The sequence below is a fragment of the Ammospiza nelsoni genome, chromosome Z, assembly GCF_027579445.1.
Source record: "Ammospiza nelsoni isolate bAmmNel1 chromosome Z, bAmmNel1.pri, whole genome shotgun sequence".
Lineage (NCBI taxonomy): Eukaryota > Metazoa > Chordata > Aves > Passeriformes > Passerellidae > Ammospiza > Ammospiza nelsoni.
This window is the reverse complement of record NC_080669.1, coordinates 61,423,076-61,441,521: the sequence shown is the minus strand read 5'-3', so window position 1 is coordinate 61,441,521 and position 18,446 is coordinate 61,423,076. Positions and strand designations below refer to the sequence as shown.

General features: G+C 37.4%; 1 protein-coding gene across 5 annotated transcripts in view; it reads right to left on the bottom strand.

The window, feature by feature from the left end:
• PJA2 (praja ring finger ubiquitin ligase 2) overlaps positions 1 to 18,446 on the bottom strand; it is a 31,302-nt gene that overhangs the window by 477 nt on the left and 12,379 nt on the right. For 2 of the 5 annotated variants that reach the window (XM_059492338.1, XM_059492337.1), the window contains exons 3-8: positions 14,037 to 15,048; positions 9,347 to 9,532; positions 7,762 to 7,947; positions 5,603 to 5,711; positions 1,324 to 1,438; positions 919 to 1,034 (exon numbers count right to left, since the gene is read on the bottom strand). In XM_059492338.1, the coding sequence (XP_059348321.1) occupies positions 919 to 1,034; positions 1,324 to 1,438; positions 5,603 to 5,711; positions 7,762 to 7,947; positions 9,347 to 9,532; positions 14,037 to 15,048 (1,724 nt within the window). The remainder of the gene's footprint in view (positions 1 to 918; positions 1,035 to 1,323; positions 1,439 to 5,602; positions 5,712 to 7,761; positions 7,948 to 9,346; positions 9,533 to 14,036; positions 15,049 to 18,446) is intronic. The other 3 variants (XM_059492339.1, XR_009420422.1, XR_009420423.1) reach the window with 3 other exon arrangements.

Here is an 18,446-nt window from a genome sequence, read left to right as displayed (position 1 = left end):
AAGATGTTGAAAAACCTAGTTTTCAGCAATAGCTGCTGACTATGACAACAGAAAAAAAAAGGCAGGATGTGAAAAACAAGAAAAATGCGTATGGTAATCAACATTATCACAGTAAAAAAAATTATAAACCCATCAACGAAATCCATCAGGCCTCCATGCTAGAGGTATTCTGATATTTATCCCATGGTAAAACTAATTAATCTTTCTCTTATACTCTTGAGGAAATTATGTTACACTGTAAGCTCACTGAGAACTACCAAATCCAGGCTTGTAATGCACATAAAGGAGAGTAGAAGTGCAACAAAAAAAATCATACCAGTTCATTAATTACTGTTGTTTTAGTTTAGCTTCAACATGCTGCAAGCCTTTTTAAGACATTTGGAAGCAAAGTGATTATAGATAATGAAAATTAAATCTAATATTGTATAGAATTAATAAAGGCAATTTTAATTTTAAAAAAAGTTAATCTACAAGCATTTCACTATTTCCTCTGCCAGCCTCTGTCACAATAAATGGGCCTGACATTGTGGTAAGACAGATCAAACCCTTTGCTCTTCTCAGAGAAAATGACTTCATTGTCTTTTCTTCAAGACAGAAGTATAGTAAAGAAAGTTTTTCTTGTACCAAAACAAGTTATGACTAATCCATGTTTTTCATTCTTAGTAAAGGAAAACATGTTTTCCCATACAGAAATATTCCCTCTATTGAAGAAACTGACCTTCAGGTGAGTAAAAATATAAATTTTTTCCTCACTTGCATTAGAATTTGGTTCTAAAATGCATGAAGTCAAATAATATTTCATAAATTCTTGGTATTTCATCCCACATTTTCAAAGAGTTAAAAGTTCTTCCAAGAAGAATACACAATATACACAACCCTCCCTGCCCCCAAACCCTCCACCAATCCTGTAGTACTTACTCTCTGTAACCAAAGAGTTATACAAGGTTTGTGAAACAAATGATGACAGGGTAGCTCTGTAATGATTTCACCTTCCACATATTCACTGCAACAGATAGTACAACACTGCTCTTGACCTAAAGCCATGATGAAAAAAAAGCATTAATACCTTGTTTTACATCTCAGGGGAGCTCAGATTCAAGTACATATATTATCAACAGTATCACTAATGGTTACAAAATACAGTCACAGTAACTCCATTAAAGATTACTTTTCCAAATGGATCAAAATTATACTCAGATTCAAAAGATCTTAAGACAGCATTATGCAGTTAGTACACTTAAATATTGCATCTATGGTATTAGAGAAAGTTGAATTTTTTCTTATGAACTTTGTGGAAATTATTTTTTCCTTATTTTTCCATACCATTGTAGTCACCTGTGACAACAATCTGTGGCAGGCTATCTATGGTCTGTTTTGTAGCAGGTGGATGAGTCTGTTCAGCATCAAATGTAAGAGACTCCAATTGTGCCAGAGCAGTCTGAAAGGGGTAAGCGGAGATCAAGTTCTATTATTCACCAATGTAACATTTCATACAAAACAAACAAACAAGCATGAAAAGGAATCCCATTCTAGCAGTGTTACTTTTCAAAATGGAAGACATGTCTGTCAAACTAATCATTTAATAATTTTTATTTTTGTAATGAATGAGATGAAACTGAAGGTCAAAACAGCAATGCCTTGCTTTTAAAGCATTCTTAGAGTATGAGGACAGTGTCAAAACTTAATCTACAGTGAATATTTGTTAATTTTAAAAAGTTACAGAAAAAGAAGCAAGTTGAAAATGTAATAAATCTTGCCAAGCTAAAACTGTCCTTTCATTGTCTTCTTGAAAATAAATGCCTCATTAATGTGTTTCTTGGCCTCAATTATTAAATTACTCAGGCACAAACAAAAAATATTAAGTACCTTGGTTACACTAAGAGTGTAAACTTCAAGAAATAAAAACCCCAAGATCTATGTAGATATTTCTAATCTTAAAACAGACCAAATGCTCTGAAGTAATTATTTTAAACTAAATTTTTTTACCATACAAAATCTTTAAGACTATAAGTCTACACAATATTTGCTGTGTACATCATACATTCAACTGTGTAAGGCACTCAGAGGATATCCAGAAGAAAAAAAAAAATTAAAATCACAGAACTCAGAATATGTGGTTGTATTTGCTGAGAAATGTACTAACCTGTTTGAACATCACGCAAACTGAAGAACACAAACGCTGGGTTCACACCCTGAATGAATTAGTCACATCATTTAAGTACAACTACTTACTGTTCTAATCAGCTTGAAAATTATTTACATTATTGGCTACAAAACTCTCTTAGTAAGAAGTATAAGATAGCGTGATATTTTTGTAATATTAGGAATACACTTAAGTAAAATGCTCTATATACTAGAGAAACACTGGACTATACAGAAACCTCTCCAGTTGTCTTTCCTTTTAAACTTTCCCTGAAGTTACTACAGCTTCAAACATGCTTGGACTACCTGAAAACCTGCTTGGACTTGGATCGCAGTGACAAGGTACCTCAAGCTACCACACTACTACAGATCTAAATGAGCGGTTTTATACCTACAGTCAAACCTTTGGGGCAGAGAGAGATCAGCAGGAGCCAAGAAATATTTACAGCTCCTACTGCCACAAGAAATCTGTCAGTTCAGGGGAAAACCTGGGGTTATTCGTAGTGTTGTGTGCAAGTTCCTACAAAACAAGTATATTGCTCCAATTTTACAGCTAATACCCATCAAATTCTGGTACAGCAGACAGTACTACTTGACTAACATTAAGACGATTTTAGTATTTGTATTTGGTTTTTGCTCCAATTGCAATGGTCTGAGAATAAACAGTAGGTAAAAATACTATGCTTAATCAGAGTAACTACTACACCTGGAAAAGTTAGAAAAGATCCCAGGGATACAGAATGTTGCAATATTGTTTATGTGTCAAACTACTCTGTTTATATCCAGCATGAATATTCTCAAACTGAAAGAACTGCATTACTTGCTTGCTTCTGAAACCTACACAAAAGAAACATTATAGACACAAAGCCATACACTTAATCTGAGGCTGAAAGCCACATTTTCAAATCCAAAGTAGTGTCTGTTTTATACCTTCTATAAGATGTATCTTCAAAATACCTGTACTTCCTCTTATTGGTTGCGTGACTGCTTACTTCTCCATGTACCAAAACCAAAATGCTGGACATTTGGCTACAAAACAAGAGTGCTACAGCCTACGAGGGTTTGAGCTCCTCACATCTGTGAAATGGCACAGGAAATACTTATAAAGTCACTGATGCAGCAGGGGCAACTAGCCTGTACTGCTAATGAAGTAAACCAGACACTCCCAACTATGTAGTTTCTTTCTTACAGATGGAAGAAAAAAATATTTAAAATCACACATATATTCTATTAAGTTTTAGGAACTCAGAGCTATAAAAGCTATACAACACAGCTTTTCAGAAGAAGTATCTAGTATCTAATACTTTTATTACTTCTCCTGTCCAAATGTCATAATTATTTGGGATAGAGCTCTCCCACTCCATCCCCTCCAATTAAGACACACTTGAATTTTGGGTGCTTTATTGTGTCACATCCCTTTCAAGTATTTCAAAGCAATAGTAAACGATTTTGCTCATATTTCCTGAACAATTTTAGTAACCATCTCATACTGTAAAAATATGTGCTCTATATTCTGCTTGAGATTAGAAGGGAATATTTGGAATTCTTACTCAGAACCTGTGTTGTCTATGTGGTCACAGTCTATACAAGTACATACAGTCCTCTACCTTTTATTTCTCACTTACCACTTTCTGCTGACTAATTCCAAATACGCCAAGACTTCTATGCCTACCATAAAGTTTCACATGCTTGTCTGCTACTTACAGGCACAAATGCCATGTAAGAGAATCGGTGTTTCCACATTCATAGTGCCCTGTACCACAGATACCTCTGTCATCATCTGCCTGTTTGCTAATAGTGTTCAGTGACACTCTGTTCCTGGTGACACAAATATAATTACAGCACCTCCTCAACCAGCCATGCACATAATCACCTAGGATTACTTTTACAGTTCACTCTGACAGGACTGCACACATTTCTTCTGACAGAGTACTTAGGCAAATGTTGTTATACAGGAATGAGAAATCAAAACTTAAGAGTCATAATAAACTCAGTCTCCTTCTCAAGTGTTAATGTGCAGATTAAAAAAAAAAAAAAGATGTGATTAGTTTCTCCTCTCTACACAGATCCTCTCATTTGGTGCAAAGGAGGAGGTCAACTGTTTTAGCAGTTCATCTGGTTTTTTTGATGTAGTGAGAACCAGCCACTACACAAGAGACAAGAATCTTCTCTATACAGCTTCAAAACACTGCTTTTACAATAAGGGTATCGACAGACCTTCTCCACATTAATGAAGTGTGTCTTAATAAGTAATGCTAAGAAGATCCTACATAGGAGAAGGCCCTGTGATACTTGATCATGAATGATGACCTCCCATATACCTTGAGGGACGTACAAAACCTGGAAACTGTATGACTCCCAACTTACAGGATTGGCCCCATCCACTGACTTGGAAAAGACCTGGGAGCCTTATTCAGAAAATCATTGACTTTGCACATATTCACAGAAAAAAAACCCTGTTATCTATGATTGTTCCACTGTCTGCCAGCTTTAGAGAGCATTTCAAAGTGCCCTTGGTATTTTGTCTGCAAGTACACTATGACATACAGCCTGCCCGGTTCACCCCTTTAACTTGGGTGCTAGCAGCCAAACTGCCCCTTGCTGCCCTAAACTTACGTGACCTACAAAACATTCAGTTCAGCTGTTGTAACACCATATTATATGTCTACACAACATTTAGCTTTTATTTTGACAAATACCCTGCAGGGGAGATTTCTAGCAGTGCCAGAATTGTCATACTGAATCAAACTGCATCTCAGCTAGCTCTATATTCACTCTGACACTGACCAACCTGAAGTTAAAAACAAAAGACAAAGACCATAACCATGCTGGTTCTTGATAATAAATGCTTTGGTCTATATCCAAAAAATCAGACAGGTGATATGGGATAGATCAAGGTAAAGATAAAAGACTTTTTTTTTCAGGTGGTTTCTTTACCTGGAGTTTTTTGTCTGTTTGTTACTCGATGGGGTTTTTTTTAAAACTCTTATTTAAAATATACTGAGTAAGACAGTCAAACACAGAAAGCGTCTTCTACTGATAAATAAAAATTTGAGGAATCCAAATACACTCTTGAAAAAAAAAAAAAAAAGAAAGCCGCTACAATTCACAGGCACAGGTTCAAGCATAAGCTTTCCTTCGTTATGTAGAGAATTTGGCAAAATTCTTTGGAATTAAATGGCATATGTTCACAGTGGTAGAAACCAGTAACTTTCTTGGCCTTATGAGCAAATAAATGAATATACTAAAAGAAGCAGGTACTGAGAAATGACTTCTTGTAGTACATCCTTTAAAAGAACTTTCAAGATGTATTTTCATGTTTGCTGACCCAAAAGTTCAAGCTAACACAGGAAAGTATCTGAAAATCCCCTGATTTTCAGATTAAGTTGAAAAAGGATTCAACTATAAATATTTATGCTACAACATCAAAGCTATAAGACCATCAAAAATATTTTAATACCTCCACAGCTTCTAAGTGTCCCTCTAGTGCCATATATGTGAGAAATTGAGGTTCCATGTAAGGAATGGCTTGACCAAGTCCTAGGCCATCACCAAACTCATCAAGTAGTCTGAAAAACATGGGTTAGGAAACATGGTCTTATTTTCAAAATTAATAGTTACAACAGAAAGTCTGGATATATCAAATTATTGCATATCACCTGTTAGTAACAGCCCGATACCCAGCCATCTGATCTCTCCCTCCCTTGCCTCAACTGGACATGTAAATAAGACAAAAAGCTCATGGGACAAGAATAAGGGCCATGAGTCATCAATCATCACCAAAGGCAAAACTGACTCAATTCAGGAAAAGCCTTAATTTAATTGAAAGGTTGAACCAGATGATCTTTTGAGGTTCCTTTTCAATTTAGGCTGCTCCATGATTCTATTAATTTCTTGCCAATAAAAATGGATTTGAATGGTAAGAAACAAAGACAAAAACTAAACCACCTTTCTCTTAGCCCTCTCTTTATTTCCAGGCTCAACTTCACTCCTTAGCCCTTGAGCCCTCTAATTTTCCCTATCCCAAGCAGGGCAGAGAAAAAGGAACAGGGGTTGTGGTCTGTCCAAGGGAAGTTCCTCTTTGCAATTATTTCCTCCTTACGCTGTTTCCCTGCTCCTACAGGTTTTTCCCACAAGCTGCAGTCCTCCATCAGCTACTCCAGCATGTGTTCGCCACAGACACAGTTCCATCAGCAAATTCCTACCTGTTCCACCACGGTCTTCCCCGGCTCTAGAGCACTTCCTCCCTCTTCTTTTCTTACCTTGGTGTCTGCAGGGTTGCTTCTCTCACATTATCTTCATTTCTCTCTCACACACTGCTTGCTGTTCAACATTTTTTATCCTTTCTTAATACTTTCCCAGAGGCCCCACCCTATGGTGGGTCCACTGGAGTCAGCTGGAACAAGCTTTCTCCCACATGGGGAGGCAGTTCCAGCCTCTCAGACACAGTTCTGCAGTTTTGGTCCCAGTACAGTGGTATCACAATCCCACAGTATATACTTCAGAACATCCTGATAGGAGTTCTTACTGTGAAAGGGTGTAAGTTCAGCTAATATGTTTCATATGTATTGGTATTAAGTTGTTTTACAACTAACAATCAGATTGTTATTACATCATGTGTCAGGTCCTTTGAGTTCTGTTTTAGAAATTCAGAAATTAAATCTTAAAACAGGCGCAAGTGAAATGATGTACAGGTCTGCATATGTTCAGCAGACCAAACTTAACAGATCATCAACATCTTTGTTCCTTTTTTCAGTAACTAAGAAGCTTACCAAGGCCAACCTCCAACACTTAAAAGACAGCTTCTGTCCCTATCACACAATTCCATTGCTAGCTTACGGCCTGACAGTGTAAGAATACAGGTCTTACTTCTAGTTTGGACTCTCATGCATTAGTCCCTATTATGCTTTTCTACAATATAACTTCACAAGGTGAAAACAACAGTGTTGGTATGTCTGCACTCAAGTCTATATTTTAATAACCAGAAGAGAGCATGTGTTATGTCTCTCACTGGAAAACCTTTTGTCTATCACATTCTAAACAACACATTATACTATTATACATTATACTATTTTGTATGTGGCTCCAATCACTTTATTCCGGGTATTTGAAGCATGTTTATAATAAATTGATTGCAATATCCTTCAGTAATCTAATGACAGAAAATGGAATGAAGCATTCAAAATTATTATAATATTGGATAAGTGTATGGCATTTGACAGAGAAATAAAATAGATCTATAATGACTAACTTACACCAGTCTGAAAGGAGGAAAAGACCAATTATAAAATAGGACTGACTTGAATGCTGATTACATTTATACCGCCTTATTTCTGTTACACTTCCACTTGAAAATTAAATTAGAAAATAAACTCATGCCTTGCATATTTAGGGCACCACAATTTTCACAAATCACCACCTGATTTAGCAAATCTATTCCCTTCTCTCTCATTAGAAGATACATAGCACTTGAAATACCTTAAACTTTAAAACTGAGATTATTAGTCCTTGAAGCAACTGCATACTGATATCCATAAGTACTTTTGATATCTTATACAGAAAACAAAATATTAACTACAAAGCCTCTGAAATGAAAGCAGACAACTATGAAATGCATACCTCCACTCCACATCCAGATCTTCACTCACACTGGAGTCATCCTCAAGATTGTTATTTCCATCCAACAAGAAGAATCCAAGATGTACAAAATCACGAATTGGATCATTTTCCTCATCACTGCTACTTTCTACTTCTTCTCGGTACTGTAACCAAGGAATTTCACCTTCCTCCAATAATGCCTGCTCCCTTTATATAAATAAATAAAAAGCTAAAACTAAAAAGCTAAGAGAACTTACAAACACATATAAGCAATAAAAGCAAACAAAACAAAGACTAAACAGACATATTTCCCAGACTACAGAGTCACAGATTAGGAATTAACATTTGTAATAAAAATTCAAGAAATTCACAGGGCTCATAATCTAATAACACCCATGATTCTGTGGCAAAGTTTTGTCTAATGCTCAAGGCCAGCAGTACAGTATGCAGTTTGTTTCAAATTTTCCCTAGTACAGACAACATCCCTGCCAGGCTTAATAAATTTGGTAATAAACATCTTATTTATCTACAAATTCCCAAAGGCACTACGGAGAAAGATGGTCTTGACACCCAGAGCAGCCTCCATGGCAAAGCTTGGCTTGACTGCAATGCAAAGACCTACTGCTTGCAAGAGAAGCTATCTTGCAAGAGAAAGACTCCTCTCGTTCCTGGATATTCTAGAGGAGCAAAAGTCACCTGGATGCTGAGTCTCATGGGGCTGTGAGGCCCACTTTCCTTATAGAAGGGAAAATAAGAACGAATTATGTTAAAGATGCATACATTTTTATGCTGATCATATCAAAAAAAGTTAAAAATCTCCGTTATTGTTGTCTGAAAGAGACGAGTTATTATAAAGTTTTCATAAAGTCACACTAGTTCTTCAAGACCCAAGAATGTGGAGAATACTAAAAAAGCATTAACAACAAACAGGATTGCTTAGCAATAGAAGCACCTAACTGCACGTAAGAAGCTGAAAGAAAACTTAAGTGTGGCCTTTGCTTTATAAAGATCCAAACTAGAGTCAATATTAAATGCTTAAAAAAAGCTAGGAACATTCCTCTTATTTGTACATAGCTACAAATTTTGCCTTATAGCAAAGGCAGCTACAGTTGAATGACTAGAAAAATAAAGTTTAAAGTTACTAAAGCAAGCAAGAAATTCAAGTTTTCTTCAATCACCGATAGGGCTGCAGAAAATAAGGAGCAGCAGTGGAATAGGAGAAGCAATAAAGCAGAGAGATAAACAAGTTCTTTTCCAGGAGTCCTATGCAGTATCAAAGAATGTTTATGTAACATGTATATCTTAAAAATTAACTTGCCTAACTGGCATTTTAAAGTCAATATTAAGTCTATTAGCCATATTGATATTACATGTCAATACACTCTCATTGTTTCTGTATGTTTCATTACAAAGAACTGCTTGCATGAAATGTAATTTTCCCTGATTTGAAATGCATACAACTATTCAGATTATTGTGATGTAGGCAAATGATTGTTGCTAGCATGGTAACCGCTTTTAAATGCTATTCTGTGTAGTGCTATGTGAATACCCTACTACTGGCGATGCTAGAAGCTGTAGGAAGTTAGCCAATAAAATAAAGGCATACTCTTCTTGGAAACAGAAATCTGTGCTCTCGTCTGTCACACCACTGCTGCTCCTCTGCACACCAGGGTCACGCTCCTCCCTGCACGAGACAGTCTCCCAGCTTTCATCACTTGAGGACTGCTCTTTTTCCACAGCAGTAAAATAGGAGGGCACAGATGTAGACCATTCTCCATCACTGCACTCTGAGCTGCAATTTAAACAAGTAACAGAGTATGAATTCAAACACTGCTTTAGGGAAAAGAAAATAATTTCCTACTTTTCTATCAACATTGCTCTCAATATCAGCAACTTTTTTCTAAGAGAAATTAATCTTGTGCTATCTATAGATGCATTACAAATCAAATGCACATAGAGTTATTTAAAAAAAAAGAAAATTAGTCTGCAAAAAAAAATTCAAACATTCTACCCATCCTACTTTGCAAAAATGTTTTGTTCTTCTCTTGCCCCATATGTAGAGTACAGGAAACAACTCAGAAACAGAAACCAGTCTCACTACACACATCTTTTTCCCAGATTAGAAATATGGCAGCAGTGGCACTGCTTGATTAACAAATAATAATCAATGTTAGCCTTACCTCTCAGCCAAACAAATTTAAAGCCACAGATCTCAGAAAATATAAGCCATGCAGAATGACCTTTTTTAACATAGAAAGATATAATGGATTACAAACTCCAAACTATTTGATTCACTACCCCAAGCAATATGAACAGCAGGGAGTTTTGAAAAGACAATTTTCTCAGCCACCACATAGGAAAGGGCAATAAACAAGCTTTGAGCAGCTTAAACAAAATAGTAGTGCTAGCACAATCTTAGGAACGATAACTACTGCTACCATTGGTAATGGCACTTAGATGACTCACTCACTACAGTGACAATTACTGAAAATCCAAAAAAAAGTCAATTAGCTCTGTCACTTCAAAAAGTTAGAGAAAACACACATGTGAACAGCCAACTTGCTTATTGGACCTCATTTTATGAAGCAATCCACAACACCCACAGCATAGTTCTCTAATCTGCTAAACCCAGTATCTTAAGTGTATTGTTATTCCCCCACCTACAAACTCAGTAATTTCCTCCCTTTATCGAATATTACAAATGTATGCCAGTAGAACTTTCAATTTAAAGAATTTTCAGTGCTTTTGAAAAACTGCATAGTATATACTGCAAGTTTTACAAGAATGAAGAAGTTCAAGACAAAGATTATATACAAGCATTTTAATTTGAGGCAGGAATAAATTTTTCTACCACAATTTTGATGACTAAGAAAAGTGATGGAAATGAGAATATTCATTAATTTTGGGCATTTCATCTAATGCATTACACCATCTAAAGCTGAATATTGGCTTTTTTTAACCTTTTGATCTGTTTGGTTCTTTGGTTTTGGGTTGGGAGTTTGGTTTGGAATGCTGTTTGTTTTTATCTTGTTTGATCAAGTTTTTTAATATATATTATACAATTTCATCTTAGATTAAATTGTATATAGCTGAAATATTCATGCCTTGTTTTAGTTGTCTCTATTTTACAATCTGAGAATGACTTCCAACACACTTTAAAACACTCCTCCTTTGCTTTTAGTCAAATTTGTTCTATTTAACGTTTATACACAAACACTAATTCAAACCAGAAAAGGATATACCTAAAGTCACTAACTCTAAATGACTGGAGAACATTAAATATTTCAGAATTCAGGATTTAACTGTGCTCATTTCTGCCTGGGTGCAGAACATTACTTAATGGTTAGAGAGTTACAGACTTGTCACTTGCCAAAAACATAGCACATGAACTTAGCATCTGCATGTGGATTTGCTGACACTAGTCCCTCCCCATGACTGAACCCCTTCCTAACCAGTACTTGGCATACAGTCCAAAATTAAATGGATGGAGCTAATGGATATGATCCTCCTCCCTCCAACCCTGCCCTGGGACCTTCCACCACCCTTTGAACATACATGGTTCTGAGAAACATGCAAGACTTTCTCCTTCCCATACAGCTTCCACATGCTAACACCACAAAAGCTGTGCACCTCCTCCAACTGAAAATGTGAGGTGGAGGCCCACACTGCAGCAATCAAAACGTGAATTTCTCCTTGGGTTGGGAATAAGCTAAAACTGACCTGAAGGATGTAGTTTGACATGTATGTAGCTTTTCATGCAGCTCTGCATGAATATAAAATATAGTTTAAATCTTTAAACATAAAACTTCACCTTTCAAGAGTGATCATATTACTTCTTTGTACAGACTGACAATTTATTTCATAAACGTAAGTATTTTTAGGTTTTAGAACATAAATTATGGGGATTCTAAGTTAAAAATACATGATTCCTATTTACTGGTTCAGTTACTGTCATCATCAAGAACGTTTCTAATAATCAACCCATGTTTGTTTTTGTCATGCTACAATAATTCATCACTGTGCTTCATGGAAGCCAAAGTTACAATTGTAGAATACATTACACTTCCTTCATGGCATTTTAATTTTCTAGCAGCAGCATTTCAAAAAGGGAGAAGACTATTCATTAATAAAAATTTTTGAAAAGCAAATCTTACAAGGAAGTGATAGATTCATTTGCAAGTACCTTTATTAAGAATCACAGAATTGTCAGGGTTGGAAGGGACCTTTGAAGACCATCCAGTCCAACTCTTTTGCCACCCTGCCATCCAACCTTTCTGCAGTCCAATCTGGGACACAGGAATGGTCTCAGGTGGGTTTGGAATGTCTTCAGCAAGGGAGACTCCATGACCTCTCTGGGCTACCTGTTCCGGTGCTTTGCCACCCTCAACCTAAAGTTCTTCTTGCTGGGGTAGAACTCCTTGTGTTTTAGTTTATTGCTGTAACTCCTTGTCCTGTCACTGAGCATCACTGAAGGGAGTCTGGCCTCATTCTCCTGGCACCCACCTCGGAGCTATTTATTTGTATTAGTGAGATCCCCTCTCAATCTTCTCCAGACTAAACAGACCCAGATCCCACCTCTCCTCATAACAGATGCCCCAGACCCCTCATCATCTCTGCAGCCTCCACTGGACCCTCTTCAGTAGCTCCTTATCTTTCTACAACTGTGGAAACCAAAAATGAACACACTAACCCAGTGTGCCTCACTAGGGGCAACTTAAAACTCTGCGACTTTTAAGTTTTAAAGACAAGATTTTACGTTAATTAATTTTCATGCTTTTCTCTCTACAAAAATACAGGACATACAATCTACAAAGCAGGTTAGCTTATGAATGACAAGCACATGTACATCAACAGACAGCCACATAAATATCCAGAAGACATGTCTTGTGAAGTGAGAACAGAATCAACAAGATGAAAGCAAACTGCAAGAAAAAGAGGGAAAAAAGCCATCACAAACACTACTAAATCTCATAAGGTTAGAAATATTTTTACCCTGAAATAGCTCAGTTATATCATTCCAATTAATAGTGAAGAGTTCTAAGCTAACATTTTATGAATAGAAATTAATCAACATAAGCTTTATCCAAATTATTTTGTCTTTTGGATGATGTCTTAGGGTGATTATATGGTGCTTGCATCCCCAATCATCTGTTCTGTTTATGCTGGATATTAAGTTCTGCACCTTTGAGACTGGTTCCTAGAGTGAAGCGGGGGTGAAGAAGAAGCGCGCAGTTTGTTTTCAGGCACTGCACTCACTCCTCCACATTCCTGCTCCTGGACTGTGTTCTCTGTGGCATGGACGGACAGCGGGACAGAGCTCTCCTTTGCTTTTAGTTAGTTTTTAGCTAGCTAAGGCAGAGAAGTTTCCTGGAATGTGGTTTTTCTTTTTCTTGGAACTGTTCAAGCCTGCTCTGGACTGAAAACCCAGAAAAATACCGGGAGCTCGCACCTGTTGGAGCCCAGGATGCTGCGTTCCAGTGCTGGAGGGACTAAGAGACTGGGGGAGCCGAGTTACACTCCACAACAAGGACTCTCTGAATTTTAATATTTTTTCATTTTTTATTCTTGTGAATACTTTTCTTGTTAAATAAACAGTTTTTTCACTTTTCTCCAAGGAAATATTTTCCCGAATCAGTTGGGGGCAGGGCCAACTGCTTTCTAGAGAGACCACTTTTGGAGTTTCCTTGAAAATATGCCCTAAACCAGGACAGCTGAAGAGCTCAAAGCAGGAGAAACCTGAACACTGCTTCTCGTGTCAAGGTTGGAGCAATTTGTAAATCTAAAACTGTCATAATTAATAGTTACTTTGGAAACACCTAGTAGTCTGAAGAATTTTCATTAAAATGGGATTAAAACACCCTATCAAGTATTCTTCAGATATTACAAGGAAGAACAATTTCTTTCAAAAGAGACAATAACATAAATAGGCTTCCATGTAGAATACTGAGACTTGGAAGCAAAAAAACTAATTCTGAAGAGTAAGCCTAGAAAGAAACTTTCAAAGCTGAACAAGTCTCCCAGTCTTTACTCTCTATCTGCTGAGTAAAAATGAAATAAAAATAAACAAGTAATATTCCTCAGTGATAAGATGCTCTGACTGCAGACATAAAGAAAGGCTTTTTACATTACCAGAAGAGTGAAGGATAACTGAAAGGAAAAGTTGGCATCTTGTTATCTGATCATATTCTGGAATGCCTTAAGTTTTTATGTCTCATCTGCTAACATATTGTTCAGTTTCACCCATTATTTACACAAAAGATTCAATACTAAAGAAGATAGAAAAATAAAACATTTACCTGTCTTCATCTTTATGGGACATTATGTAATGTGTGTTGTGGTCTTCAAACTCATTCCAAAAAGCACTGTCACTTAGAACATTGTTTTGCTCTCGAGTTAGTGCATTTCTTCTTAAGTCTATTTCTATGTTCTTTTGATGACTGCACATTTTTGAGAGAAAGAACATACCAGAACTCATCTCATCTTTGCCACCTCTCAAGGGACACTCAGGATGGCACTGCAGGACATCAGCAGTTCCGATTCTCCTCCACGAAACATTTTCCTCTTCATCATCACTAGGGAGATGTTTTTCTCTCTCCAGTTGTTTAGCAGTATTTTGTTTTCTAATTTTAGGTCTCACTACTAGTTCAGATGAATTTTCTTGGTCAGAGTCTCCATCACAGATGTTTAATACATCAGCAGCTGGTACAGGGGTTCCAATTCCTACATCCACTATGTGTTTTATCTGCTGTGCTTCATAACTGTCATCACCCAGGCTAATTTTTGGTGTAGCTTCACCTTCAGCAGATTTAGGTTGCTTATTGTTTGGACATGCCAAAGGCGTTGGTCCTGCTTCTTCACAACTTTCTTTATAAACACTGTGGTTGAAAGCAGAGAGTCGGGACTCTAAGTCATTAATAGACTCCATGTCTTTTTGACACTGAGAAAGTATGTTATCTAGTCTTCCCTGAATTAGACCTGCTGCTTCTCTTATCCAAGAAAATTTGTCTAGACCATCCTCTTCCTCTCCATCACTGCTATCTGGCTCATAAGAGTCAATGTTTACAAAAGCAATTCCATTTTTACCATTCAAATCATTATGCCCTCCAGACGTGTATTCTGCAACGTCCTCAGATTTTTCATAAGGATTCATCAGGTCCCGTGAGGTTTGGTTGCCTTCTAGGTCATAAGAGAATACAGAAAGTGGTGATGTTTGGCTTGATGCACTTTGGCAAACAGGTTCTCTAGTGCCAGCATCTTTTGACAAAGGCTCAGAAACTTGAACAAATGGACTAGAATTTTCAGAGAAAGCTGTAAGAAAGAATGCACCAAAATAATCAAAACCAACAGAAATATTGTTGTCTACAACAACTGCTCATTTAAAAAGAAGGGATAATTTACTAGGACTGCCGTACAAAGTGATAGAAACATTTATCAGAGATGCACTCATTCTTCAGTAATATATTTACTTTCTCATTTATACAAACTAAGCCCACAGAAATAGATCTAAATTATACAATTCCAACTACAGATGTGATAGGGAAAAAAGTATTAAAGGAACACATATACAAGCAGAATTTTTACATTGTTTATATAAAAGGGAATTATAAGATAACAGGAAAACTGAAAGAACATTTCTCTCCATACTGGATTATCCATTCATTAACTGGCTAAATTGTGCCTTCTGCCACACTTAGATAAAGTCACTTATTGCTACTATAAATTGCATACTAAAAGAACTGTAATTTTTACCTGCACCTTTGAGTGAAACTCCTTTTAAGAAGAAAATAGCAGGGTTGAATGTGGCATTACAGGTAATAGCTGCTTCATCACAAATGCATTTTACTTATATTACACTTGAACATCTCTTGCATAGAGGGACAATAAACATCAAATCTAGCAGCAAGAGTTAAAGAAGGTAAAAACATCTATAGTACTGCTACTACAAAATCAATACTTTTCAAGTAATTTTTGAACTCCTAACCAAGGCAATAGTCCAGACGTTTTTTTGTCCAAAATCTCATCTAAATCATTAGATGAGGCTCCATTACTAGGTAGGTGAATTCCTGGCGCTGGAATCTTATGAGAGCTATGCCCCTCAGCACTAGAAGTCTGGCTTCTAGGAAATAATACTGTATCTAATTAGAATCTTGAAGCTCCTCCACAAAATTGCTATGAGCCAAGGCTGGTAGGCAGGCCCCTCTAGAGATCATCTACTCCATTCCTCTTGCTCAAGCAGAGTCACATATATTAAGTTACTAAGGATCAAATCCAGTCATATTTTTAATATTGTAAATAGTACCTCCTCCTACCCATCTTCTACAGTTTCTTAGATTCCTAAAGCACCTGGATGGTAACTTCATGGTGCAGGTACTAAAGGGGCCAACTAGGAGAAGTGCCCGCCTTGATTTATTGCTTGATAACAGAGGGTCTCATGACCCAAGTAGAGACTGGTGACAGCTCAACATGTGTAAGCAGCGCCCTGGCAGCCAGGAGGGTCAATCCTGTCCTGGGGGCATCAGGCCCAGCATCACCAGCTGGGATTGTCCCACTCTGCTCTGGGGCAGCCTCATGTAAGGTGCTGGGGGCAGTTTTGGGTACCACCACATAAGATACAAAGATATTAGACAATGTCTAAAGGAGGGCCAAGAAGATGGTGAAGAACCAATGGGGGGAAGACACACAAGGAGCAGCTGAGGTCACTTGGTCTGCTCATCTTGGAGAAGAGGAAACTGACGGGAGATCTCACTGGGGTCTTCAAGAACCCCAGAGAGGAAGAGGAGGGGCAGACTCTGATCTCTTCTCTGGAAAACACAATGACAGAACCCAAGGGAATGGCCTGAACTTGCGTCAGAAGAGGTTTATGCTCGGCATCAGGTAAAGGTTCTTGCCCCAGAGGGTGTTTGGGCACTGGAACAGACTCCCCAAGGCAGTAGTCATAGCACCAGCCTGACCGAGGGCAAGAAGTGTTTGGACAATGCTGTTGGGCACCACAGAGTGATTCTTGGGGGTGTCCTATAGCCAGGAATTAGACTCAATGATGCTTGTGAGCACCCTCCTATTCAGAAAATATGCAGCATTTTAGGTAATACCTACCCACCCAAATATAATAACAGATGGGGAAAAATGTAGCCTAGTGGAGACAAAGAAAGTAAATCAATCCAAAATGGTTCTGTAAGATAAATTTGAAGAGTTGCAATATACACACAAACACATGTAAAGGAAAGGCGTTTCGTTATTAAACTAATTTACATACAAAGCAACTTGGGAACAGGGAAATAATACACCCTTAAGCTGCATATATCTAATGACCCACAAAAGAACTACATGCATCTCTGTGTAACTGAAAAAAGAAATGTGGTAGCATTATATAGAGACTCCATTCCAGACTCAACACTGCCTTACAGGAAATAGACCTTTAACTAGATGAAAGTATAGAAAATGTATGAAGCATGGACAACAGTAAACACACTTCAATTACAACAAATTAAAATCCCCCTGAATACAAAGCTAAAACAGCACTATACCATTATCATTTAAAAAGAAAAAAAAAATTAGAATAAGAAAGCAGTTTCAAAATAGTCTATAAAGGAAGGAGGGGGAAAAAAGTTACGTTGTAGAGCAATAGAATCATTTATGCTGGAAAAGACCACTAAGGTATCAAGTGCAACCATAAATGTAACACTGCCAAGTCCACCATTAGACTATGTATGCACACCTTTTAAGGACCACCAAGAACTGACAACTGCCACTTTTCTGGGCAGCCTCTTTCAATGACTGGCAAACACTCTGGTAAACATATTTTCCCTAACAGCCAACTAAACCTCCTCTGGTGCAATCTGAAGTAATTTTTTCTTATTCCATCACTTGTTATTGGGCAGAAAGAAGCATACCTGCCTCACTCCAGCCTCCACTCAGGCAATTGCACAGAGCAGGAAGGTCCCTCAAACCTCCTTTTCTTCAGGCTGAACACCCCTAGCTCCCTCAGCTGCTCTTCATTTGACTTGTACTCCAGACCCTTCCCCAGCCCTGCTGCCCTTCTCTGGACACATTCCAGCCCCTCAATGTCTTTCCTGCACTGCGGGGCCCAGAACTGGACACATCACTTGAGCTGTAACCTAACCAGTGCCCAGCACAGGGGGATTGTCACTGCCCTGGTGCCACACTATTGCTGACACAGGCCAGGTGTCCTTGCCCACCTGGGCAGACTGATGGCTCATACTCAGCCAGTGTTGAGAAGTACCCCCAAGTCCTTTCCCCCCAGGCACTTTTGAAGATCTAAGGCTATATCAAATAAGGTTTTTTAAACTGAAAACCTCAGACAAAGAAATGGGTCCATATTTGTAATCCAAGAAGGCATTCTGTATTCCTCTATTAAATTATTATTCACATGCTAATGTGATAGAAGGCATTTTGGTAAATACTAACATCCAATATGCATTAAACAAGCAAGGACAGTGGTCTAACTGGTATACACAAAAAAAAAGTAACTTTTAAAGATGTTTTAGAGGCTTAAACTAATTTTCACTGTGGTTGACAAAGAGAACAACCTGGTTCATGATGCATAAAATATTTCACAGCCTCATTCTAAACAGAATGTTAGAATAGGCATTTTCTCCCAAATGTGAATTTTAATTTGGAGACAAAATATTTTGAACTAAACAATGTTATTGTTTTCTAGTTTATTAGAATGTATTAACTCATTATGA